The sequence below is a fragment of the Coloeus monedula genome (assembly GCF_965178545.1).
Source record: "Coloeus monedula genome assembly, chromosome: 7".
NCBI classification, from domain to species: Eukaryota; Metazoa; Chordata; class Aves; order Passeriformes; family Corvidae; genus Coloeus; species Coloeus monedula.
The window spans coordinates 8,136,662-8,163,443 of record NC_138787.1 but is presented as its reverse complement, the minus strand read 5'-3'; the positions used below and the strand labels follow the sequence as shown (position 1 = coordinate 8,163,443).

General features: G+C 39.1%; 1 protein-coding gene across 1 annotated transcript in view; it reads left to right on the top strand.

The window, feature by feature from the left end:
* Nucleotides 1-25,908, top strand: part of COL5A2 (collagen type V alpha 2 chain) — a gene marked incomplete at its 5' end in the record, with an annotated part of 51,615 nt that extends 25,707 nt beyond the window's left edge. Inside the window, 36 exons of the mRNA XM_082285238.1 lie at nucleotides 544-642; nucleotides 1,097-1,141; nucleotides 1,245-1,343; nucleotides 1,764-1,817; nucleotides 2,329-2,436; nucleotides 2,930-2,983; nucleotides 3,702-3,800; nucleotides 4,448-4,501; nucleotides 4,997-5,095; nucleotides 5,188-5,241; nucleotides 5,340-5,393; nucleotides 5,895-5,948; nucleotides 6,523-6,576; nucleotides 6,910-6,954; nucleotides 7,382-7,480; nucleotides 8,244-8,351; nucleotides 8,477-8,530; nucleotides 10,011-10,064; nucleotides 10,186-10,239; nucleotides 11,261-11,314; nucleotides 12,069-12,176; nucleotides 12,284-12,337; nucleotides 12,538-12,591; nucleotides 13,673-13,834; nucleotides 13,944-14,051; nucleotides 14,944-15,051; nucleotides 15,203-15,256; nucleotides 15,584-15,691; nucleotides 15,791-15,844; nucleotides 17,118-17,225; nucleotides 18,094-18,147; nucleotides 18,865-18,972; nucleotides 20,901-21,192; nucleotides 21,361-21,548; nucleotides 23,899-24,123; nucleotides 24,972-25,908. Of these exons, the coding sequence (XP_082141364.1) occupies nucleotides 544-642; nucleotides 1,097-1,141; nucleotides 1,245-1,343; nucleotides 1,764-1,817; nucleotides 2,329-2,436; nucleotides 2,930-2,983; nucleotides 3,702-3,800; nucleotides 4,448-4,501; nucleotides 4,997-5,095; nucleotides 5,188-5,241; nucleotides 5,340-5,393; nucleotides 5,895-5,948; nucleotides 6,523-6,576; nucleotides 6,910-6,954; nucleotides 7,382-7,480; nucleotides 8,244-8,351; nucleotides 8,477-8,530; nucleotides 10,011-10,064; nucleotides 10,186-10,239; nucleotides 11,261-11,314; nucleotides 12,069-12,176; nucleotides 12,284-12,337; nucleotides 12,538-12,591; nucleotides 13,673-13,834; nucleotides 13,944-14,051; nucleotides 14,944-15,051; nucleotides 15,203-15,256; nucleotides 15,584-15,691; nucleotides 15,791-15,844; nucleotides 17,118-17,225; nucleotides 18,094-18,147; nucleotides 18,865-18,972; nucleotides 20,901-21,192; nucleotides 21,361-21,548; nucleotides 23,899-24,123; nucleotides 24,972-25,118 (3,327 nt within the window). The 3' untranslated portion in view covers nucleotides 25,119-25,908. The remainder of the gene's footprint in view (nucleotides 1-543; nucleotides 643-1,096; nucleotides 1,142-1,244; nucleotides 1,344-1,763; nucleotides 1,818-2,328; nucleotides 2,437-2,929; nucleotides 2,984-3,701; nucleotides 3,801-4,447; nucleotides 4,502-4,996; nucleotides 5,096-5,187; nucleotides 5,242-5,339; nucleotides 5,394-5,894; nucleotides 5,949-6,522; nucleotides 6,577-6,909; nucleotides 6,955-7,381; nucleotides 7,481-8,243; nucleotides 8,352-8,476; nucleotides 8,531-10,010; nucleotides 10,065-10,185; nucleotides 10,240-11,260; nucleotides 11,315-12,068; nucleotides 12,177-12,283; nucleotides 12,338-12,537; nucleotides 12,592-13,672; nucleotides 13,835-13,943; nucleotides 14,052-14,943; nucleotides 15,052-15,202; nucleotides 15,257-15,583; nucleotides 15,692-15,790; nucleotides 15,845-17,117; nucleotides 17,226-18,093; nucleotides 18,148-18,864; nucleotides 18,973-20,900; nucleotides 21,193-21,360; nucleotides 21,549-23,898; nucleotides 24,124-24,971) is intronic.
* Between the last annotated feature and the right edge of the window lie 874 nt (nucleotides 25,909-26,782).

Here is a 26,782-nt window from a genome sequence, read left to right as displayed (position 1 = left end):
CATATTTCCTCATAAAATTAAAATTTGAAGAAGATGCTGGGAAGAATTTTTTGTCATCCAGTCTAATCTTACAGGGATTTGATATTTAATAGAGTGCTGTAACAGTGAGTTCATCTGTACTGTGCAAAATAAACCCCAAACCAACCAATTCCAGATGTGTTATCACATCTAAGTCTTGAGTCTTGCTGTTATGAAGGTAAAAAAAACCTTGTAAAATTACAGATAGTAATTACACATAGTCGGATTTTAAAAAGACAGGTCTGTTCGTGATCTGATTTGGACTCCTGGATAGTGCTGCTTTTCTGCAGTTTCCTTGTCTTGTATACATTGAGAAAAAACCCCATCTATACTTTTAATGTTGGCATTCACCTAGAAGTAACAGAAGCAAAATTAGGTAAGCAAAATTGTATTTTCAGGGTAATAAACTATATGTCAAATATGAATTGGTTTTCTGTTATAGCTCAGTATTCCTCCTGAGATACTTTATAGTGCTGCTTTTTAGAGCAAAGTAATCTCCAGTTGTTTTCTCATGTGGAATCTTAGGGTGAAGCAGGCCCAACAGGACCTCGTGGCCCTGAAGGTCCTCAAGGACAAAGAGGTGAAACAGGTCCTCAGGGACCAGCTGGGTCACAGGGTCTTCCTGTAAGTACATTGAATTGAGTTCCTCAGTGCTCAGCTTGTGCATGTTCACCTGCTTTGGGGGTTTTTTACTGCCCCACCCTGACAATGAGTTTTATTCAAATTACCTTTTTTCCCAAGGAAAAAAGGTCTCATTCCTTTGTTTTGTGCTAATTGTACTGATAATAACTATTTGTTATTTTATTACAAGTTGGAAAACTGGCAGTTACACAGCTTGATACAGTCTCAATCCTCAAAGTACTTTAAAACTTAAGCTTAAACATAAGATCTTCAATATTAAAAATCACATTAACTTGCCTGCTTTATTGCCCTTTTTAGCATTTGCATATGTTGCTGCATTTATTTAGCAGCCTTTATTTTCTAGTCTTGTAACGTGGATAAAATAACTATCTTCTGCTTTTTTAATTGATGCCCTTGTCATTAAAATGATTTTTAATGATTGGTACCATATCTTCAGGGTGCTGAAGGGACAGATGGTTCCCCTGGTGCAAAGGGCCCTACTGTAAGTAATCATATATCCTGTTGAAGGAATTGCATGATTTATTTTTTTTTATTTCCTTATTTTGCTTGTGTTTCCTTACTGTGCTTGCTGTTTGTATTTGTAGGGATCTCCAGGCACTGGGGGGCCCCCTGGTTCATCAGGCCCCCCTGGTTCCCCAGGACCACAGGGCAGTACCGGACCCCCTGGGATTCGAGGCCAGCCGGTAATGGGATCCTTGTCTCTTTGGGGATTGTAATGTCTGGCACATGTGTCACTCCCTGGAACTAAAGCAGTGATTAGCAGTGAGCTTCCTTGGAATATGGCAGTAGCATGCCAGAGAGAATGCTTAGACTCAGATCCTGTGAATCTTCTGTGTGTCCAAAATACTATTACTTCTTTGAGAAAGAAATGTGTCTTTATAAATATGGGAAAAGAGATGTATTTTTAAGTTTTTTTCTTGATAACATAATAATAAACAAGCTTAATAAGGGTAAAGACAAACCATTATAAGCAGTCTATTATATTGCCTACAGTTAGTGACTAAACTAGGAAATGCTTCTCTGTTTCATGGCATAATACAAAATGATGAAGTGGTTTATGCAGATTTTAACTTTACGGGTGCTATTCATGTGTTTGTTTTCAGGGTGACCCTGGTGTCCCAGGTTTCAAGGGAGAAGCAGGACCCAAAGGTGAACCTGTAAGTCTCCATATGCTTTTTAAGATGAAGAGGAAACACAGAGGCTTATAACCATGTAACTTTTGGCAGAAAACTGGCTCTGCAGACTCTGAGTTGGTTTGTCAACCAATCTTTACCTTTTCTTTCTCACCAGTTAAATGATCATGTAATAACTGACAAAAATATAGAAGTAATAGTTTCTTTACCCTGTCTTCTCCTTTGAAAATTTCTATTAGAACCTCACTGAATTTTGACTCCTTTGCAGCTTGACCAAATACAAATTATTGTGGGTGATTATAAGAATCAGTGTACAGCCCAACTGCAGAGTTACAGTTTATTAGCTTATAAACATTGTAAAAGAGAAAAGCAGATGCTGAAAAGCTGTTACTTTTTAACTGATCCAAAACTTTACTATTTTTTTCTCCTTTATTTGGAAAAATGTTTATAGTGTTCAAAAGACAGTCTGTTTCATTATGCCTGAGAAATGGTGAGCTTAACAACTCTTTTTTAAGTAACATTTTATTCTCACTAGGGCCCACAAGGTCCCCAGGGTCCCATTGGCCCCATAGGTGAAGAAGGGAAAAGAGGTCCTCGAGGTGATCCAGGGTCAGTAGGTCCACCAGGTCCTGTTGGAGAGAGGGTAAGCAACATAGAGGAATAATATGTTTTAGGAGATGCACTGCTAAGGTGAAAAACCTTTTGACCTACCCATGGATATTCTTACAGCTTCATTGTGGATGTAGTCAAACTTTATTTTCCTAGCAGTAGTTAATACTGTGTGTTATTTTTTTTACACTGGATACTTTTATGTGGAGATCCAGTGCAAAGGATAATATGGTAGGAGAAAGGGTGGAGATAGGACAAGCTCATCTGCAGACTTTTTCCTACACCTGTACAACTGCTCATCTTTGCTTTCAATGAGGCTGTTCATGGAGAAGGAGCTGTCCAGCATGCATGAATGAGACATTGATATTTTTACCACTCTAAGTCATAAACCTCCCCCAAGTTTAAGTACTGAAGTAAGAAAACTGTGAGGAAATGAACTGAACCCTCAAACCATAAATCTGGTCTTTTATTTGTAATAAGTTATGTAAAAAATAAGATAATCATCTCATTTCTACTCCTTTTCCTAGGGTGCTCCTGGTAACCGTGGTTTTCCAGGTTCTGATGGCTTGCCTGGACCAAAGGTAAATTAAATTAAATTAAAGCGTCCATCTTTTATTGTGTAGTCTGTTAAATTTTCATACATCCAGACATATAAAAAGCAAGAGTTCCGTTAAAAATGTCTGCTTCTGGGCAAATAGGCAGATCCAATTTACAAATGCCAAAAGGGGGTCTGAGTGTTTAGAGGCAAAAATTTTTTGGGAAAAGTCACTTTCAGTTCCCATGATGTTCAGCTTTGCTTGCTTGTCCCTGGCTTAATGCTCCCTCATTTTGAAATGTGCATGGATAAGGGATTGACCTGTTCTACTCCTATATTGCTTTATGTGTTGTTCTGTAGGAGTTGGCTCTGTGAAAAATTGCCTATTCTTTGTGTGTGGTGTGATTTTCTAGACTTGCCCCTTAAAAACAGATGGGTTTATCTGGCTTTCCTAACTGCTCTAACACTTCCAGGGAAGTGACTCACATAGGCATTTGTCTAGTACTCCTGTAAATTCCTAACATGGTAAAAATACAAGGATTCTAAAATGCTTCTATGAACTTGCTTTAAGGAAGAGACAACTTTTAAGTAATCATTTTGGGGAGAAAAGATAATAATTAGAAAACCAGTAATAAAAAAAATATTAATGATTTGTAACTTTGTTTGCAAAAATAGGTCCTTAATAGAAGATACTGTTTTTATTTAACCTTCTCCTGCTGTCACTGTTCTAGCTGTTAACTTGTAGCTCACTGGCGTCTTTCTAGGGAGCCCAAGGAGAGCGTGGTCCAGCAGGATCTTCTGGACCTAAAGGAGGTCAGGGAGATCCTGGACGCCCTGGAGAGCCTGGCCTTCCAGGTGCACGGGTAAGGGACTAATAGCAGTACACTATAAACTGCGGTACCTTTCATTCAGAAGCTGTTATACAAGGGCAGACTGGTTTCAGTGGGGCTAAAGGCCAAAAGACCAGTCTTTATTTCCTGCTGATGTTGGGAAGCACAGGTTTTGTCTCAGAAAAAGGAGAAATAGCCCTGATTGAGAACAGCTAAAGCAAATGAAGGAAGTGTGTTTGTAAAGCACAGTTGCCACGGAAAATGTGAAGTGAAGGCCAATCTTCATTAAGTTGGTGATTGATAACGTACAAGGTTGAGTGGTGTATATCACCTGGAGATTTTTTTCAGGAAAATTATTGGAGGAAAATTCAAAATACCAGAAGAGGGGATAAAGGGAGAAGTAAAATGTGATATAGATCATTGGGGAATGTTGGCAGAAATAAGGATGAGCCTGTGAGAAGCTGAAGAGGCGTAAAAGCAAGAAAAGAGAGAATAGGGAAGAAGGAAGATCAAAGACAGTGAGGGATGAAGCTGTAAAGTGAAGATAAGGATGAAGACCTTTGATATAGAGAGGTTTGTGCTATGGTAGTAACTGAGCATTTCTTTGGGATTTATTTCTATTTCTTAATTGTTACAGAATTATAGAACTAACCGTAACACCATACTATTCCTGCTTTTAGGGTTTGACAGGGAATCCAGGTGTTCAAGGCCCTGAAGGAAAACTTGGCCCCTTGGTAAGTGACAAAAATTAGTTTTTTTCAGTTAATGTCATAGTAATTCAAAGATCCTACTAAAATTGCTTTTATTAAGATGAGTTTCCTTGATTTATTAAGGCTCATCTTCTCTTTTGATAGTTCCCTTACATACTTTCCTAACTTCAAAATTAATACCAGTAATGTTTGTTTAGTTTTGTCTGTGTAGCAGTGTCTTTTGTTTAGCAGCTGCAGCATCATGGTTAAATGTTTGAACTAAATATTTTCTAGTTGTCGCTTTAAGGACACAATAAAATATTTGTACATGATTCAATTCTAATAATTGCACAGCAGTTGGTTAAATCCAGCAGTATGGCTATTGCTATGTCTGCTCTAAAGACATTTTGACTGATAAGTGAAGCACTAAGCCACATTAATGTTATTTTCTTTATATACACAGGCATTTTCTAGGGGTTAATAAGTTCATATTAATAAATATATTTAGAATTTAATGTGGAAAATCCTATATCTCTGCAGGGTGCTCCTGGTGAAGATGGACGTCCAGGTCCTGCAGGTTCCATAGGAATCAGAGGTCAGCCAGGCAGCATGGGCCTTCCTGGGCCAAAGGGTAGTAGTGTGAGTATGGTAATCCCTGTTTAACCATTTTTGTATGTTTTAATGGATGAAAAACATATCCAAACCTGATCATTTTTATTTCTGCAATTTAGGGTGATCCTGGAAAACCTGGAGAAGCAGGCAATGCAGGTGTCCCAGGGCAGAGAGTGAGTGTGGCTGTTATTTGCAGTGATTACAGAAAATGGTGCTTTTCTGTTATGTGTGTTCACCATACAAGATTTCTTTCCCTGTCATTTCAATGTAGGGAGCCCCTGGTAAAGATGGTGAAGTTGGCCCTTCTGGTCCTGTTGGCCCACCAGTAAGTCAGCTGCTACCTCTCAGCCTGCCTGCCTGCCTGGCACTCCATCTACTCGCTACTCTTTTGGCTTCTATTGTTACCAACCTTCATGCCAGTTGTTGATTCAAAGCAAAAAATTCCAAGAATGTTTAAAGAAAAAATCATCCTAGAAAAATTGCTAGCTTTGTATTAAAATATATATATTAGTAGTTAAGTTCCTTTTACTAACCATCACAAAAAATAGTGCAAGGAGTAAAATAATCCTCGTGGTTCGTTTTCTGGGCTTTCTTGGTTTTAATGGAACTGAGTGTTTTTCTGTTACCAGAGAACCTTTACGGGAAGGATTTTAAAGAAATAATACACGTCTTACTACATCTTCTAGATAGGCCACCTTGTCTTGGGATAAGTAAAAATGTACAATAAACAAATACCTAATGGAAAATATGCATATTCAGAGAAAAGAAAAATGGTGGAGCCTTCCTATATTCCTCTACTGTTTACTTACTACTTCCTTATGTGTAGGGTCTGGCAGGAGAAAGAGGAGAACAAGGCCCTCCAGGTCCTACAGGGTTTCAGGTATGTGCATTCATTTTTTTTTTTTTTTAAAATTAAAAAATAAACAGCCATGTCTTTATCAATTTAAATTGGGGAAATTCAGCCAAGTGATGTATAACGTAACACAACCTCAGAACTAAGGCAAGGATGTTCAGAATAGTTATTGATACATAATTTTCATATCAGCTGTGCACTAAACCGAACTGGCAAAGGCTTAAATACCAGCTCTGTATCCCTCAAGAAAACCTTTGATGTTATTAAGTTTTGATTTGAAGATTTTCCAAAAAAGTTCCAAATACAGAGCAAAATAATTGTCTTGATAATGAAGTGTTAGTTAAATCAATATCTGTTTATAGAGAACTTTACTTTTAGGGCTGATGTGTCCTGCAAATGTTAAGGGGAAACACTTTGATTGCAATATTTAGAGAGGGGGAAACACTTTGGTGCAATATTCATATAATTGTTCCTTGGGGACCTCTGAGGGTGTGCTCTTGTACTGAGTGTACTGCTACATTCATAATCTTGGTGTCCTAGTTAAATCTAGTTTTACATAACTTTCTATCATGCTAGTGACTATTTTATTTACTTTTCACAGGGCTTGCCTGGGCCACCAGGTCCCCCAGGTGAGGGAGGAAAGCCAGGTGATCAGGTAATATACGTTTAACATAACATTAAAAAGAATACACTTTATAAAGTAGTTTTACATTTTCTTCTCTTTCTAATTGAATTTCCCACTCTTTTTCAAAATACACACTGATGTAGTCTGCAAGCTGTCCAAGAACTGCTTTGGCATAAAATAATTACAGTAATCTGTGTTCTTGGACTAGGATGGATTATCACCTCTTGCCATTGACAGATAGTATTTAGAACTGGCCATTTACATTCACAGTGCTTTGGAAATAAAAACATTTGTCTCTAATTTCCATAACTATAAAGTTATGAAAAAATATTTCATTGTAATGGTGAGTTCTGTTCTGCATAGGGTGTGCCTGGAGATCCTGGAGCTGTTGGTCCATTGGGCCCCAGGGTAAGTGTTTTCTTTCAGAGCTTAAATATTCATAACAGTTCTCTGAGCTTGGAAGTTGACATGTAATATGGACTTTAACAGCTAAAGTCAGTATTTGACCTTTTTCCCCACCAACAAAATGTTTGTAAATATGGATATGTTTTAAGATAGTTTCTGTAAAATCTACCACCTTTAATTATTTTGTAGCTCCTGAAATGGTGTCGAGTACTAGCTGCTGTATTATTGGTTTATGCTGTGAAATGAGTTTTTAGTTTGCTTAGCAACATATGTCCCCCTCCTCTAACAGTAAAAGCCTAAAACTAGTTTTAATTTGATCACTTCTCCTAGAATTTGTTCACAGGCTCTACTACACTTACGTGTATTTAGGATTTTGTCTACCAGAGCTCTACTCTGCCTTCTAAATAAATACTAATCTTCCATTTTGTAGGGAGAACGTGGCAATCCAGGGGAAAGGGGAGAACCAGGTGCATCAGGACTCCAGGGTGAAAAGGGTATGGCTGGAGGCCACGGTCCCGATGGTCCAAAGGTAAACTGAGTGGAGATTTGCATTGCTGCAGTGATGTGATGTATAATTCTGCTCATTTGCATGAACATGAGAGAGCTTTTTTATTATAAATATGAAAGGCATCTCCTTTGTTTAAGGAAGGGCGCATAAGTTATTCCAATTATAACAATATTAATAATTGCAATGTACTTAAATGTTGAGAACTCACAGTAGAACTGGGCAAAGCCATTGCTGAACTGCAGAAAACCTCCTAGCAATGTTTTACGAGCCATGCCAGTTTACACAAAGACACTTGGCAGGACTAAGCAGTTAAAAGAAAATGCTGAAAGCTTCACACCTGCATGCATGTACCTCCTATTGATGTGATTAGGCCAAGAAAGACAGGGCAAGCAGGGAGTGCCTCTAGTTACGTGAGACCTGTAATAGACATGAGCATGTCTGTCCCTGGCAACTTCGACCTGTACCTACTTTTAACAGTAAACCTATGTGGCATCAAGGTCAAGGCAGAAAGATGCTCAAACTTCTTTTATTGTCTGTTTTCCTCTCCAGTATGCGCCAATTAAATACTAATGTGTTTGGAAGAACTATGGTATTACAGTTGAACTTCCTGAGTAACACAATGGGAAAAGAAAAGTATTTGGATGTGAATAAAGTCCAAATTTCACATAAAATTATTAGTTAAAACTGTACCCCAGAGACTTCAAAACAGGCACAGCAAATTCTGCAGCCTAGAGACAAAGATGCTTCTCAGATGAATAGGCAAAAACTTCTTTCTCTGTTCCAGGGAAGCCCAGGCCCTAGTGGGACACCTGGTGATCCGGGCCCACCAGGCCTTCAGGGCATGCCTGGAGAGAGAGGGATTGCTGGAACACCTGGCCCTAAGGGTGATAGAGTAAGTCTGCTTGTTTCTGTCCTCCTGAGTAGAATCACCTGTCCCTTGAACACTGCAGTTATTCCAGGGTATGACCTGCTCATCATTCAGTGCCATAACTGGGACTTTCTGGGTATTTTCCATAGGGTGGCGTAGGTGAGAAAGGTGCTGAAGGTACAGCTGGCAACGATGGGGCAAGAGTAAGTAAATCTGTCACTCTCTTTAGACCCACTCTTCACACATTGATTTGTTTACTGTGCTAGGGGACTCAGCTTGTGGAGTTAAACACTGTGCAGTGTTATCATGGTATATCATGGGTTTATAGTCATTACCTCACCCTCTAAATTTTCAAATTTTCAAGACTGCTGTGCACAACATTTTGGGGTGTCTGTGTTCCAAGCCCCTATTTTGTGTCATTAATAATGTGAGCTAAGAGGTCAATGGAAAGGATTCACAGTTGATTTGGGATTCCTCTAAGTTGACTATAGTAAAAAATACGAAAAAATGAACAGGTAGAAATGAACAGGCAAAAAGCAGACCTTCCAGCTCTGAGCCATGGACTAAGGCAGATGCCTCCTTATTGTCTACACTGAGTTGTCCACAATCTGTCCTGAGTTTGACAGGTGAAAATTCCTGTAAATGTACTAAGCTTCACATAAACAGTAAGTTGCTGGCAGTTCTAGAAAGTTCTGAATCTCCATTGCATAAATAAGGTCTCTAGTCTGCTCAAGATCTGTTCAAGACACATTGCACACACACTGCTGCATAGACCAACTGTGCAATTGCACTGGGTTTTCTTTGTGTGCACTGACCATTTTTCCGTCCCAGATGTTATTTGAGTTACTTTTTACGTGAATTGAAAATGTATCTGAGATTCTTGGGTTGTGAAAACCAGTTGGAATACTAGCTGCTAAGCATTTGGAAATCTGAGGTACAGTCAAAATATGAGGATCCTATCTGGACTAAATTTATAGTTAAAGAGGAAAAATGTTTTTGAGAAACCCTACTACATGGAAGCACTAATGAAATGATCATCTGTGAGCTGGAATTGGTTATATAATTCAAACATTATCCAGAGATACGGAGCAGTTCTTAGCCATGGTAAGGGAGTTTTAGAACTTACAGGGGTTAATGAACAGGTGAAGTAATGGTGAGCTGATGGATCATTATGTGGAGTTGGTGGGTTTGGATGGAGAATTTGCAACCTCTTTGCCTAACTGCCTCATGAGGAGAGAATGGACACTTTTGAGGAGTTTGCAAGATCTAAATGAATCTTCAGAACTAATGATGGATACTTTAATTTAAAAAGTTAAATGTGAACATAAAAGAAACAGCTCTCAGCAAGTGGAGAAAAAGGGCATGATTTCTTATTGAGAGAGTAAAATAAAGCTGGGGCTTTTTTTTTTTTATATCATTGGCCTTATTTGCAAATACTACATAAAGATGATGAAATTAGAGAAGAGAATGAGGGAAAGTAGCTCTTTTGTGGGGAGTCTGGTCATTGGGAGAAGAAATGCAAATCAATTTTAGATAAAGAAGACAAAAGAAATTTCCAGAGATAAAGTAGAAGAATTCAAAGGAATGAAAAAGCATATGGGAATGGTAATATATGAGAAGTTTTAAACTAACTGTTTTGGAGCATCACTTTTCTAACTTCCTTTCATCTTAATTGTTCAAAAGGGTCTCCCTGGTCCAATAGGCCCAATGGGTCCAGCAGGTCCCACTGGTGAAAAGGTAAACAGTTTTTTATTCCATTCCCTACTGAAGTTTCTTAATACTATCCGACTTCTTTAAAATTTTAATGAATCAACAAGTAAGTTACTTGGGAAATAAACACCTTCAATTTTATTTTAAGGGTGAACCAGGTCCTCGAGGTTTAGTTGGTCCTCCTGGCTCTCGTGGAAACCCTGTGAGTAAACGTGCTTTGTTTTTGTCTGGTATAAGTTAACAATACCTAACACTGATCCAAACTCCAGGCATTTTTCTTATTTGCTGATATATTTTCCCCTTTTTCTTTCCCTTTCTCTGTAGCTAAATGTGAAGTGCTGACTTGTTGCTGTGCACTTGCAAAACTATTACCAGATTTTCCTCCTGTGACCTCTACTTGTGTTAGGGCAGGCTTTATAGAGTTACCCTCACTGACCTCACTCCTGAAACTATGCCACCACTTTTAATTGTGTCAATGTTTTTAAAAGCATGCCCCTAGCAGATACCACTGTACAGACACAAATATTTAATGGGCAAAGTGCAGAGGTCATCCTTAGTTCATCCAGTTATGTAAGTCTTGTCATCTTTCATCTATCAGTGATTTTAAGTATTTTAAGGGTTGACTTCAATTAGGAAATTAGAGGCTCAGCCCTTGTAGATCCTTCATACTGTTTGAAATTGATTATGTCCCTGTCATAAATCAGAACAGTCTTATTTCCAGTATAATTTGGAGCAGCTTCCACCCTTTTAGGGAGTGCTGGAGTTGGCAGCCTTCAGCTACTTCTTTTCCAATCAAATGTTGTGGGGAAAGCTCAGTTGAAGCCTATTCTGACCTTATAGAAGAGTACATCTTTGAACTACTTTTTTTTTGCCCAGTGTGATTGGAATGGTAGGTTGCATGCAGTATGTGCTCTTTGGCCATCCCTGGAAGGGGTAGGTTGTGACCAGAATTTCTCCTAGTGCTGTTTTAGTGCTTGCCTGTGCCTTCCATCTCTGAATTCTGAAAGCTCAATATAGTCTTGAACACATGGCAGATTTTAACAGCATAGCTAACATCCTTTATTTTATGATTAAAAGATCATTTGATTCTGATTAATAGAGCAAAAGTATAATGGCACTTAGGACATTAAACAGTAACATCCTTTCTTATATATTTAACTGTAAATGATACTGTCTATTGAAAAATGGTCATTAAATACAATTATTTCAATTTTTCTGACCAGGGTTCCCGAGGAGAAAATGGCCCAACTGGCGCTGTTGGTTTTGCTGGCCCCCCGGTATGTGTTTTGGAGCGCTAATGAGTTTCCTTTACTCATGCTTTGACACACTTCATTTCCTTCATTATGAATAATATTGCAGTGTTCTGGATCAGGAGTCACATTTTTGCTGCAAAAAGAGCTGTTTCTTTTTCCCATCAGTATATCAAGTGAAGAAAAGGGCCAATAAGTGCCCTAGACAGTTGAAAAATGGTTTTCTTGTTAAGATTATGTAATTGCTCACCAGATTTCATATTTTCATTAATATTTTATGTTGCTCCTTTGAGATTAAAATGAAGAAAGTTAAAAACTGTCTACTGAAGGTAGCAAAGATTTGCACTGTGAGTACTGAAGGCTGGAATGAAGTGATGGACCAGATGGAATGGAATACCCTAAACTTTCCCACAGCCTAAATATCCTGTTTCAGGATCCCTTTCGCAAAGAGTCGTGCACCTGCTTCCTTTGGTGGGAAAAAAGCCTAGAAAAGACAATGTTTGTTTTGTAGCTGCTGAGGAAAATAGAGAAGAAAAATATGAGCTAGATAAGTAAAATATTTTAAATGGAAATACTGGCTTCACAGAAGGTTCAGAAAATCTCATGTGTGATCTTCTAAAGACCACGCTGAATTGATAAACAAATGAATTGTTTTCTGGACTGATTTGTACCCCTGGTATTTTTTTTTTTTTCATTAAAAAAATTATCTACAGAATTATTTTGTTGAGAAAGATTTGGTATTGTCTGACCTGATGTTTCTTCTAAATATTATTTCTTATAGGGTCCTGATGGTCAGCCTGGTGTGAAAGGTGAACCTGGAGAACCTGGACAGAAAGGAGATGCTGGATCTCCAGGTCCACAGGGTCTTGCTGGGTCTCATGGTCCACCAGTAAGTATGAATAACATCATCACAGAACCAGTGACATGGGCTGATCTTGCTTAATTAAAAAGTTCTGGGTGTTCACTATCACCCCTCTCTTTCTCCTTTCCTTTTAGGGTCCTCCAGGTGTTCCTGGTCTTAAAGGTGGTAGAGGAACTCAGGGTCCACCTGTAAGTAGACTTTGTGTTGTGACCTGACTGCAGATAATCTAATACTGAAATTTTATGTAATGTGAGTGTTATTCCTTATCTTAGCTTGTTTTGTCAGTCTGTAAATTTAACATATGCTCACTAAGCTGAGAACATTTGAGGAAACTAGTGCTGTATTCCTTTTGATAAAGATGACATTAAAAAGGGTTATTTTTTTTCAGGGTGCTACTGGATTCCCAGGATCTGCTGGAAGAGTTGGGCCTCCAGGACCTACTGTAAGTCAATTATAATTTTCCTAATAGGTGTGTTTTAGAAAATGGTCATCAAGAATCTGAAGACTAAATAAAGCAGGAAAGGTGAAGCAGTGTTTAAGGCCTGATGTTATTGAAGAGAGCAGTTTGTCAACACTGACTTCTCTGACTGATTGTTTGTATCATTAAATAAAGCTCATTATTCTTTAGCTTGGTCCAATGCCTGATATTGGTCCAAGGCTTTCCATTGGGTTGAGTAGCCTTCCAGATTGCTGCTTATATTGCTCCAGTGACTTGATTGCTTAAAGGAACAAAAAACCCACAACTTATATTTTCCTCTGTATTTTATTTTTTGTCCCTTTAGTGGTGACTGAAGTTAGGACAGTTTTTGGAAAAGAAAGAGCCTCTTCCGGGCTCTCTCACTGGTGGAGTTACTCTCAAGTTCCGTTAAAATACGTTCAAAACAAACCCACAAACACAAAATCTCTTGTGTTCAAACATTTTCAGAAACACTATAAAAAAATAAACTAGCTGTTGATCAAGTTGAGGATTGAACTCCACACAGAGAACTGTGTCATGCTTCATATGCCTTTTAATGTTATGATGAGAAAAACAACTTGCAGTCGTCGTAAGGCTATCAAATGTGAAGTTTATGGAGAACTTAATACACATGTGAAGTCTTTCAAAAGTATTTGAAAAATAAACAAAGGACAGTTAAAACACTAATTTGTACCATGGGAATGAAAAGTTTGGATATAGACTTTAGCTTGATGATACTAGAAAGAATGGGCAAGGGTGAGTTTTCTAGCAGTGGTTGTACACTTGAGGGGAAAAAAAAAGAGAAAAAAAAGTGTCTTTTAAAGGAGTGAGTTTGGAATTGAAAATGAGGGGGGCATGGGTGGAGCTTGGACATAATTTGATGAGATGTTTAGTTAATTTCATTTATTTGGTCATAAAAGAGATGATAATAGCTTTTAGCTCATTCACATTTTTTGTTGGCCTTTCTGAGTATGTATATTTATAGTTAATCGAAACACAGTCCTTAGAATTTTATTGTCCTGATCAGAAAAAGGTCCAATGTAATGAGGTGTTTTAATTTTCTTAGGGTGCCCCAGGACCTGCTGGGCCTATTGGTGAACCAGGAAAAGAAGGTCCCCCAGGTCTTCGTGGTGATCCCGGTTCACATGGCCGTGTGGGAGATCGAGGGCCAACTGGGCCTCCTGGTGGCCCTGGAGACAAGGGTGACCCGGGGGATGACGGGCAGCCAGTACGTCCCTTGGTGTTACTGATTGTCCCTACTCCAGCTCCTGGCTTGGTCTCATTGTTTATTGCTGCTGACATGACAGTGACATTGCTTTCTCCTCTGTGGATTTCAGGGCCCAGATGGCCCCCCCGGTCCAGCAGGAACTACTGGTCAAAGAGGAATTGTTGGTATGCCAGGACAGCGAGGGGAAAGAGGCATGCCTGGGCTGCCAGGTCCTGCAGTAAGTAACAACCAGGCTATGTGCCACCAGCCTGGGTGTTCTCTGTGTGGGATTCACAGCGTAGTGCCCCTTAGCAAGAGCAGAAAGCTGGAAAACTCCAGTTGCAGGAGTGAATAGAGAGAGAATAGTAAAGAACTAAATCTCATACAAATGCATGGAGGTGGAAGGTTTGTTTCTGCCATAATGCAAAGTCTGAACCTGAATTAAGAGTAAGTGAGCAATAGCATTAAGGCTTCTGACTACAATGTTCCTATTTGACTTAAAACTCGATCCCTGAAAAAAACAACCTCAAACTCTCCATTTAGTACCCAAGGGTGACTTGAATGTGAGTAGATACTCCGTAAGCACTGTTTCATGAATTGTGAACTACAGCCTTCCAAACTGCCATTTGAGCTCTCTTTGCTTCCATGTAGTATTTGGAGATATTTATTGGATAGCCTTATGATCCAGGAGATCAAATAATTAAATAGACTATTAGTAAAAGTGTTGCTATGCAGGATCTGTCATTACCACGGAATCTATTAAGTCACTTTATAGCTAAAGTTGGCCAGAAATTATGCAAGGCTAACAAGATTTGTCGGTGTTGAGACAGAGAAAAATCATGTTAATTATTTCAAACTGCTTTCTATTTTTCTGAAATCTAAAACATCTTACCTATTGCAGATAATGACATCAGACTTACTGATTTATCAGTAACTTCTTAAAAATACAAAGTATATTACGTATTCAAATTCTCTAAGAACCTTTTCTTTAAATGTCAGGCTTTTTTTCATTTGCAAATGTAGATGGTATTTCACTCTGGATTAATGAGTAGTTTGGCAGGTAGCAGGGTTTCTGTGCTTTCTTTGATTTATGATTAAATTTTTTATATGATATTTCTCATCTTTTTTAGGGTACTCCAGGAAAGCAAGGTCCCACGGGGCCACCTGGTGACAAAGGTCCCCCAGGGCCTATTGGCCAGTCAGGTGCCACTGGGCCTGTAGGTGAAGCTGGTCCAGAAGTAAGTATTACAGCATTGTAGCATGCAAGAAAAGACTAGTGGTTGTTACCCACAACTTGAAGTTGGAGGTGGAGAACAACTTTCTAGTTACTCTTCTCGAAGTGCAAGATAACAGAGTTAATCAATAGCTTTATTTTACCCATAACTCCAGGGACCTGCTGGTAATGATGGTACTCCTGGACGAGATGGAGCTGTTGGAGAACGTGTAAGAATATATTATTTTCTTAATTTTCTTCTGGAAATCCCTGTTTTATTATTGACTTACTGTAGATTTTCTTTTCATTCACTTAACCTGGATGGAGAGCTTGTTCTGAAAGTGTATCACAGCTTTGAATATAGTACCTGTCAAAGCTGAGGATGTCTGGCTAAGAGGCTAAGAACATCTGCCTCCACAAACTCAGAGTTGAGTTTTTGCAGCAGGAATATCTTTGTAGGCTGCAATTGCTCAAAAATAGACTGGCAGTGCTGCAGTTTTGGTGCTTTGGTCTAGACCAGTCCTCTTTAGATAAACAGTTGAAATTCTGCTTTGCAGGGTGATCGTGGTGAACCTGGCCCTGCAGGCTTACCAGGTTCTCCAGGAGGTCCAGGAACTCCGGGTCCCGTTGGCCCTCCAGGAGATGCAGGACAAAGAGGTGAAACTGTAAGTGAGGCTTTTTTAAAAAATCATTTGTTTATCAAAACCAATTATGTATGTTTTTTGTGCATTGCTTCACATACTTTCTGTATGCAATCTTTGTAGGGTTCTCGAGGTCCGATGGGTCCCCCAGGACGTGCAGGAAAAAGAGGTTTGCCTGTAAGTTGCCCATGGTCACTGTGGTTTTTTCTGAGATACCTTCTACAGGAAAGTGTGTGAGGAGTTCAGCCCAAATTAGAATGCTAAGCAGGGCTTCACCTTGTGTTCTAACTGCAAGTAGGTGCAGGTAATTCTGAGCTGCAAAGCTGCACAAAGTTGGATATTTGTATTTGGATACTCCAGTAAAACTTGGAAAGCCTCTTTGGAGCATGTTGCTGTGTGGATAATGGTAGGACCTGAGTTAGCAAATGGCTGGAGTCTGGTCTAAATGAGGGTAAAGAAATGAATGCTGAACAAAAAGGGATGTTTTTAGAAAAAAATGGCAGAAATACAACAAAATCACCTGCTACCATTAAAAGGCCTTAATTCAACTCATGAACTTCCGATTTCAGTCCAAAAAGGAAAATAAACAAAACTCCTCTTTTTTATGTTACATAAGTCTTTTACAATCCAAGCCTGGAACAGAAAATTAATTGCAAACTTGGGAAATTCAAAACAATGTTGTCCTGTCCCTAAGCAGATGTCATTTGAGAGACTGTAAAGTTTATTGAGCAGTTAGTGATAATGATGCCATTGATAAACTATTTGGAATCTGGCATTGAGAAATTTAGCATGCAATTTGAGCTGGGAAATACAGAATTGAAAACAGCAGCCACATTTTCCATTTATTCTTGAATTAGTGTAAGAAGTTTGCAATTATTGAAACTCACAACAATGAAATCGTGACAGTAATAGAAGCAAGGTATTTGTGTTGCCTGGATGTTGTTGTCTACAGTTAGGGAATGAAACTTCAGTTGTACTTTAATCATAATGAAGGTGAAAGAATCTGCGAGAAGTAAAGGTGTAGCCTGGATGATTTCATACTCAAAATATGCTTTATCATAATGAGTCTGTGAGAGGTCAGCAATATTTCAATCTCATCAACAAAAATATTTTGCCATATACAGTAAGGCAGAGAAATATATACCTATTAAAAATTTGGTTGTGTAAATTATTTGTTATCATTATTGCAGGTTTGGTTTTTTACTGTATTATGTAGCTAAGTAGAATAAATTTGTTTCAACTGTATTTAAGCACAGCACAGTTTTCTGTAATTATTTACTTATTCTTTGGTGAAAAATTAAGATTTTTAGGGCTGCCCTGACATCATCATCTTTCCAGCTTTAAAAGGGAAGGAGGTCTGAGTGCAGTGTTTAAAAGTAAATGAGGGGTTTTTGAGGTCGGGGTTTTTTTCCCAATTCAGAATTTTAAGTTTCATTGTTGATATTTACAGGGTCCCCAAGGACCTCGTGGTGACAAAGGTGACAATGGAGATCGAGGTGATAGGGGCCAGAAAGGACATAGGGGTTTCACTGGACTTCAAGGCCTTCCTGGCCCTCCTGTAAGTTGTTCTGCTTTTACTAGAATTTTATTTGTTTGGTAGTTAAATAGTGTATCAGGAACATAGTTACTTAAAATGGGGGAAAAAAAAAAAGCACACTAGTTGTTTTTTCCACACAAGGTGTTTGAGTGGCCTGCTGTCTGTACTTGCTAATATTTTTAATGCAATTTTACAATACATGTAAATATTTACTATACATGTTGTGTGATGAGGTGAACCTGTTCTTGCAAGATGCGTGTTCTCCTATTCTTGTTCTCTTTGCAAGACCAATCCCTGACAATCAATGACGTGTAAGCACAAGGTAGTAACACAAGCTGGTAGTTTCAGATAAGCAATTTAGAGTGTGAAATGCTTTTTGGCAGTGTTTGAATTTGTAAGAGTCAAGGAATCCAGTGTAAAATCCCAGAAGGACTGTGAGACCATCTCTTGCTAATACTTTCAAAAACTTTGTGATTTCATTGTCAGTTGAATGGAAATATCATGGAAAACTTGCTTTTTTTTTTTTTTTTTACATTTATTCACTTGGTCCTGTGCAAACACTGGAAGTTTCAACATGCAAGAACAGCAGCAACAAAAAGACCTTGACACCCAAATTGTCTTTTCACTTTCTCAAAGCACTATTTACTCTCTTGTAATCCACTCTGATTATAAATACCTCAAAACCAAGGCTTTTCTAGAGAAACAGCTATATAGCTAAGCACCAGTAAATTCTATTAAGGTACTAAGGGATTAAGGGAAGGGTACCACCCAGTGTTTATGTATATTTTAATCCTATTCATACCAACTTGTGTATATCACACACTAATGCCTTCAAACTAAAGTAATATGCTCTAAATGGCACAATGATAAGATAATTTCTTCTGTTTAGGGTCCAATTGGTGAACAGGGCAGTCCTGGCATTCCAGGCCCATTTGGTCCTCGGGTGAGTATGACTTTTAAGGTTTTTCTTGCTTGGGTTTTGGTGGTTTTTTTTAATGCTCATATGTCTATTTCTGCATCACTTTATTTCAATAACTTTCTTTGACTTCGGTATCATATGGTGATTACGCTGATATCTTTTGCTGAGACATCACCTTGTTTAATACAGTAAAGCTTTGTCATGAGCGTAGTTTATAGTTAGATAAAAATGTCAGCTCAGGATGACTACAGAGCTCCAGTCTCTTTTAGGAGGCACTTTTGCTGCAGCTGATGCAAAGCCAGATATGTGGCAGCTCTGCTAAATTGCTACTCTGCATCTCATTACCCCCATGTATGTCATTCACTCAAAAGTAAAGGAGAAATACTGTCCCTGGGGAACATCCAAGGGAGGCATCTCCCTCTGAGCCTGTATCTGTGGGTGTACAGGAGCTACTCCAGTCTGCACAGCATCTGGAATCTGGAACTGATCCCACTTAAATGGTTAAGGAAAAAATACAGTTGAGCCAAGTTATATTGTCTGAGGTGATTCACTTGAGAAGAGCAGCTTTGAAACTGCCTTCTTGCTTTTACAGAAGATTCAAAAAGGTGATTTTTAAAAGTTTGGTAATAGGCATGACTAATCAGATTGCTTCCTAACAAGATACTGCTTGTAACAGGCTGTTTTGTAAAACTTTGTTATTAAATGCTAAAATACATTCCTTCTGTCTCCTGTATTTTCTAGGGTCCTCCAGGTCCAGTTGGTCCTTCTGGAAAAGATGGAAGTCCTGGTCCACTTGGGCCAATTGGGCCTCCTGGTGTTAGAGGGACTGTGGGAGAAGCTGGACCTGAGGTAAATTGATGGGAATATGGAGGGGAAAGGTTTTCTTCAAATAATGAGATTTTTTTTTTTATAGTCCATAACATTATTTTCTTAAACATCTGTGAGTTCAAGGCAAATGATAAAATGTGATAGCTTCTTCAGCAAACATCCAGGGCAACTGTGAAATTGAAAGGGTTCATTTCTTACTCATTTTCACCTTCTGAACCTGGGATGATCCCAGCCTCACCCACCTGTGCTCTCCTTAGGCCGAGCTGGATCTACTTCTGCAGCTGGCTCAGTGGATCCAGCTGGATCTGTGGTTCAGCACGGCTGTTTGGTGAGTGGGGCCCTAAGCCCTCAGGCCTAAGCATGGGCCAGCAGTAGCTCAAAGCTGGCAGTCCCACAGAGGTGGCACTGAGTGAGCACAGCCACGAGCCTGACTGCCAGCACCCTTCTTGTGCTGTGTGTTAGGGAGATCCTCCAGTCCAAATAAACAGCCCAAACTCTAACATTGAGCCCAGCTGACCTTCACCCTGATCTGAGGTTTACAGACACCAAACATGAGCTGATTCACTACTGATGAAAACTGGTTTAACCAGTTTGGAAATAGTCCTAAACCTTTGCTGAATGGCCTAGACATATTTCACATGTACCAAATCAAAATATCCTGTCAAAAAAGGGTAGTTACACTATTTGAAAGAAGATAAATTAAAAAAAAATAGAGGAATTTGAGAATAGAGTGACCTGGGTAATCATGTGGGGAATTAAAAAATTGATATTGCTTATTTTGTGGAAGAGGTGGAACAAAATAATGAGCAAAACAAGGGAGGCAGTTTTTGCTGTCTTTCTGTTTGGTAAGACATGGTGTTTCCTGTGTTTATCATGTGCTAATATTCTCCCCATTTCATTTGAATTTCTACTAATTGTCAGTATCTCCACTTCTGCCCAGGCACCAAGACCTGTATGAAAACTTTATGGCAGAGCGTAAGAATATAATATATCTAGATACTTCATCTGTATAATGAAACCATACAAGAAATATCACATTCCAGTATTTTTAGTGCTGCTTTCCTTGGGGGCTTGCATGCAGCTATAAGTTGGAACCAAAAAGCAAGAAATAAAAGTTGAGCTGTCACTTGTCAGACACAGTGTGTGTTAGTTTGGATGTGTGCTCTGTAGTAACCATTCGGAGCACTAGTTATGAGTTCTGAAGTACTGACTCTCAAAGGAAGGGCCAGTTCTGATCCACCACCTGATGCACCAGAGCATCAAACTTCCCATGAAGGTATGTTACAGACTTTGTGCTGCCAGAGAAGAGCTGGCAGGGTGACACATGGTTATTAACAGATACCTTCTCATGTGTCACAGTACACGGTCACAGACAGACCTCACAACCTGCCATTTGGGAAAATTTATTCAGTCAGGAAAACACCTGCTTTTCCAAAGTGAGGATGATTTAGATTCTTTCCCACAGAAGGACCCAAGTTTGGTGGCCAGAGAGCTCAGCACTGTGCTGGAAAAATACAAAGATATTTCTAGTGCCAAATTTTCCATCCAGGAAAATGAGCCTGAGGCAATTCAGGGGAAGCAGGAATTTTAAGAACTGAAGTTATTAGCCAGGTAGCTGCACAAGAAAGGACAGATGATTTAACAAAGGAATGAGGGCATTCCTTGGTGTTTTTCCAGCTGTTAAGTTTAAAATCAGGAGTAAGAAAAAATTGAGCAAGGCATTAAGGCAATCAGAGAGGAGGACATGAATCAAAGTGAATACCCCACATGCAGTTCTAATCTCTTACCCCTGTTTGAAAGGTGAATTGTTTATATCTGAATTATTCCCTGTGCTTTAAAGTGACCAGTCCTGAAGTTTTGGCTTTTTTTTTTTGGTGGGAGGTGTTGCTGTCATTTGGCATAGTAGTTACTCTATTGGACCTCTGTCACCTTTTTGTTTTGAACCTTAGGGCCCACCAGGTGAACCTGGTCCTCCTGGTCCTCCAGGGCCTCCAGGCCACCTCACTGCTGCCATTGGTGACATCATGGGACACTATGACGATGCTATGGCAGATCCACTACCAGAGTTTACTGAAGATGAAGCAGCCCCTGATGACCATAATAAAACAGACCCAGGAGTCCATGCCACACTGAAGTCCCTGAGCAGCCAGATCGAGACCATGCGCAGCCCAGATGGCTCCAAGAAGCACCCAGCACGGACCTGTGATGACCTGAAGCTGTGCCACCCGTCCAAGAGGAGCGGTGCGTGTTCACACCCTCTGCTGTGTGCTGTGTGAGGCTGCCTTGTGTCCAGCACGGGCTTAGTCACTGGCCTGTTCTGCACTGCTGTAACGTATTTCTGCTTATGTCTTCCCAATTGTTTCAAAAATCTTTATAAAGTAATGGAATCACTTCTTATGTTTTTTGTAGGTGAATATTGGATTGATCCTAACCAAGGATGTGTTGAAGATGCTATAAAAGTGTACTGCAACATGGAAACTGGGGAGACCTGCATTTCTGCCAACCCATCTACTGTGCCCCGCAAAACATGGTGGGCCAGCAGGTCCTCGGACTTAAAACCTGTTTGGTATGGCCTTGATATGAACAGGGGATCACAGGTAAATAAATAAAGTCACTGTTAAGAATTGGCTTCTGTAAAACTTGTTGCCTTGTGGTTTGGAACTTCATCTGCTGCTCTGAGCAGGTTCTGCTACAGTCAGAACATTATACTTGTTGATTGACTGGCATATATTCAATTGATTGTTAGTACCATAAAGTAAAGATAGGAAATAGCTGGGAAAAAAAAAATGCAAGTGCTTCTAATGCAGGATTGGCTAAAGTAGACCACTGCTGGAATGGATTTATTTTTCTTGATCCCAAAAACATCAGCTTCTCTATCAGTCTTTTACTAAATGTCTATCTTGTCCTTAACCAAGTGTACTTCTACCCTGGTACATAATCCAGATCCCTGCTGTTTTAATTGAATTCTACTCTTCCTTTCAGAAAACTCTATACTGCTAAGAATTACAAAACTTACTTTATGAATTTGTTTTTGAAAGAAAGTATGATTGTTATCATATGTGTCAGGTTGATCCATGATGAATCCATCAGTCTCTAGGCAGAAAAATTTCCACTCAGCTCTTTGCTGGGTTTTTCCTCAATAGTAACATCTAAAATTAGGCATAATGATCCTAACAAATAACAGAAGTTTAGCCTATGCAAAGTATATAATTAATTAACTAGTTTTTGCCATTTTTTTCCTAGTTTACCAAAAGCACAGAAAATATCTTCAAGTGTTATTTCATTGAGCATTAATATCTTTAAATTAGGTATTTGGTGTGCAAAAAATAATGCTGTTATCAACTGGATTACTGAAAACAGTTCAGAACTTTAACAGCTGAGAACAGATGTGATACTGATGGCTTTTTTGAGATGCTTTCACTTATTCCTAAATTCAGGAAGTCTTGCCATGACCCAACATATCACAGTTGATGTTTAACTGCAGAGCTACACAGAGGGGTTTGTAAGGCAGATGCTCCAAGGCAGATGGAGGAACAAATTATCTTCAGGAATATTGTAAAATAGTATCTCATTATTTTTGAAACACTGTAAGATTTGGTAACTAATAGTATGAGCTATGTAATAGTCACATGCACTCCTTATGGATTTTAAATATTAAATATGTCCAAGATTACTAAACAGAGGTACCACACTTTATACATTATGACGATTTCAGTGAAATGCATGAAGTTTTAGTCATTCTTGACTGTTTTTTATGTTGCAAGGATTCACAAAACATGAATAAAATGAAACCTGCACAGATAGGGGGGGAAAAAAATCTCAGGAATTTTAGAATTTCTGTTATTGCTAGAAAAATTGCTTGTTTTTTGTAGAAACAGTGGCACTTTTTAGAACATTTGTCAAACTTCCATGCAAATTGATTCATTGATAAAGCCTGTATACAAATGTATAGTTATTTTTACACAGTCCAACTTTGGTAAAGAAAGGGCTTCGGTGGATCGATGCTGCTCTTGTCCCTGCTGGGTCCCTCGTGGATGGCTTAGGCAGCGCTCTGCCAGCACCTACGTGGGCACACAACCTCACCTGTGCAGGTGGTTGTGAACAGCCGCTCACACCCACAGTCTGTGCACGAACCGGAGACACAGAGGCGAGAGGGGTTCTCTGCGTGCAATTCTGAGGTGTTTAATGGCAACACACCCGAAAGGAACAGAGGCAAGAAGAACAACAACTGAAAGCCCGCGCCCATTTTATCCCGAAAACTCCCGAAGGCGGGCAGAGCATCCAAAACCAATAGTCTGAGGGCTAGGGGGCAGAGGCAAGGTTGAATGGCATAACAGGGACCAATGGGAAAAGGGATGGGAGGGGGGAGAGGGCCAGTGACCAGCAGAATCTAGACGAAGGGACAACTTTCTAGCACAGTGTTGTAAGGAGAGACCACTTTTAAGGCAATTTTAGGGGTGTAAAGTGGACTAAGCCACTGCAACACATTGGCTGTTTGTGCTGCTTCTAATACAGCACAAAGCCTACAGAAAACAAGTTCCTAAAGTTGCAATATAACAGGTACACTCTAAAATGGTTTTCTGTGCCTGATATTTTTTACTTGATTTAAGGTTGCTCTAAGCGCTATTTCTTATGTAAGAATCCCTTTTGGAAATGAGGCAGAATTGATTCCAAAGCTTGACATGTTTGTGGAGGCCCAACTTGAGTTGTTCAGTTGCAGAAAATTACAGTTAAAATTCTCCAAAATTCTCCCTGTTACAGAATGTTTACGTTTCTTTGTCCTCAACTGGCAGCAAATTACAAAAGAAACCATCCTTAGATTTTATGTAATAGGGCTCCTACTAGTCATGTCTGACAGATGGCAATAATGGCAGATGTTTCTAAAATTCGCCAACTCTTAATGAATTCCAGTGTACTCTAAGTTGACCTATTTCTTTATCTCTGCAGTTTGTGTACGGGGATACAGCTGTCACTCAGATGACTTTCCTGCGCCTCCTGTCCAAGGAAGCTTCCCAGAATATCACCTACATTTGTAAAAACAGTGTTGGGTACATGGATGACCAGACAAAGAACCTGAAAAAAGCTGTGATTCTGAAAGGGGCCAATGACCTGGAGATCAAGGCAGAGGGCAACAGCCGGTTCAGATACACTGTTCTGCACGACAGCTGTTCTGTAAGTTTGGGGCTTTTGCCATTTGCTGGGGGGGAAAAGGACTTCAGTCCCTTTTCACTTCTCTCTTGAATTAGAAAAAAAACCCATACAAGGAAATAATTAAAATGCTGCAGGATTTTATAATGAATTCTAGATGTAACTGATCAAACAGGGGTTTTACTATAATTCTAGCTTCACATAATAGAAATCTGCACTATTTAGAGGCTGTTTGCAAATTCCTTCTTAGCATACTGAGATACGTATCTTGCCATTTTGGATTTCCCAATACTTGTTTACCTCTGTGTGGAATCACACGAACTGGTGAGATAACCACAAACTTCTGTCTGCCAGATGGGCAAGATTATTGCAGCAGTACTGTGGAGGAAACTTACTGGTACTGTGACTGAGCTGGAAAGGAATATGTCCCCCAAAACTTCGTGGTGGGCACAGAAACCAGCAAGTAGTAGATTTTTCATGTTCAAAAGCAGTTTCAGCCAAGTCCAACATAACGGCAAATATTCCTTAATCTAGTCTTGTACCTGAAAAAGCTAAGTACTCTCTGTGCTTTAAAGTAAGCCCCCAGTTATGTGTGCAGGAACATATTATTAACACATAGAAAAGAATTTCATAGCATAGAGAAGCATCAGCCCTGATGTGTCAGTCTGATAGATCTGCTCATTACTGTATTTAGATACATTTCAAAATAACCCAGGTGCAGGACAGACAGTGTTGCTCAGGGTGTTACATAGCAAAGGTACAGTGAGACCCTCCTGAACAATCAGACAGCTGACTCACCAGCTGCACTTTGGGCTGGTTTTGACATGAGCTCTGGCCTAAAGCCTAATTTTTTTTTGTTTTTCCCCCTCTAGAAACGTAATGGGAATGTGGGCAAGACTGTTTTTGAGTACAGAACGCAGAACGTGGCACGCTTACCTATCATCGATATTGCACCGGTGGACATTGGCAGTACTGATCAGGAATTTGGAATTGAAATTGGGCCAGTTTGCTTTGTGTAAGAGCGAGGGGGGAATATAACACACTACCCAGCAACAGCAGCAATTGAACATGAACTTAGACTGATTGAAGTTAATCCTGAGACTCTTGAAGTAATGGCTGATATTGGATCAGCATTGTATATACAGCTCTTTCTAAATGCCCAGCCTCCTTTTGAATATTTATTTTACTTACAAACCTTCTGTTTTCAAAGTTGAAACCAACTTTTTAGTACAATTTTAAGAGGATTGATGACCACCTTCTAAAAGTAATATGAATCCTTTTCCTCAGTTTTGTTTCAAATTATTTTGCCATTTCCAGGTATTCAAAATAGATAGTTTTCATGCAGAACTATGTAAAGCTGTAATGATTATTTCTTTTGCTTGGATGTGTGCTGAATAACAGAAAAGTAGAGCACTTTTGTGAACCATTGGCTGTATTTCAATCATACCTGCTCCCTCTACCCCAGTTTGTGTTCCTGTGGTTGCCAGTACAATAGCCATTCACGGAAATCTGTGTGTTTTGTAGAAGAAAATCTCTTCAGACAAGACCATCTTAATTTGGCATTGTTTTTCTTGCACTTTTCTATGTAAGTCTGCTCGGAAGAGTGATCCATAGCCATGGTTAATTTATGAAGTGAAAGCATTACTGGGGTAAATATGAGTTTTCAGTTGGGGTGTCCCATATCTTTAATTTTAAGGCTAGATTTCACTTCTCACAATGTATCTGTGTAATTCTATTAAATTATCCTTAATCTTCAAACTATGTCTTAAACCCAATACTTGTTGATTTTCCAATATTTGCCCATCTAAGAAGCCATTACGTATCAAATTATACAGATGTCTTATATATGGTGCCAATTTCTGTACGTTGCAGACAATTCACATGTATACCAGACCAATTGCTAATAAAGAAAGTTTAGAAATGCATTGGTTTTAGCTGACATCCAGACGTGCATCACCAGGAATTTGACTTACTAGCCTTGAGTTGTCAAGGCAGGAAATTTCCATCATTTCTTAGCATGAGCTACCTCATCTCTGGAAGTTGGGATGCAATTAATACTCCTGTTTTTATTTTAGATATTAAAAGGTGCTATGCTTCTGTTGTTATTTCAAGATAGGAGATAGGCAGGGCAAAAAAAAAGCAACAAAGTGATGGTGCTAAATGACTCTCTAGAAGGCTGATGAAATAAAGATGCCTACTGTCAATGTCATGTTCAGAGCTTAGCTATTAGGCTTACAGTGTTTGAGAGAACAATGTTACAGTGCATTTATTTGTTGGTCGTTCAGTATATAGAATGTTTTGTACCTCCACATGCTTTATTTTGTAAAGTATGTGGGTACAAACTTAGGTTTTTTGTTTCTTTACTGCATCTGTGCTCTCCACATTTTTTTGTTTGTTCCTTAAAAAAAAAAATAAACAGCTGGGGCTCTCCCTAAAGAAAGTCATGCACATAGCTTTATTCATGTATCTTTGCAAAGCATTTAATTAAATACATGCTTCTCGCTATGTAAGTGGTTTCCTTTTTGTAAAACTCCTTCCAGTGTGTTCATTCCATATCAGTTCATTCCCAGGAAATTAAAAATAGAAGTATTTAATTGTTGTTTCGTTGCTCTTTGCATAAATCATTTGCAAGGCATTCTGAAATATTTTGAAGATAGGAATATAGGACTATTTGTAGAGTGCC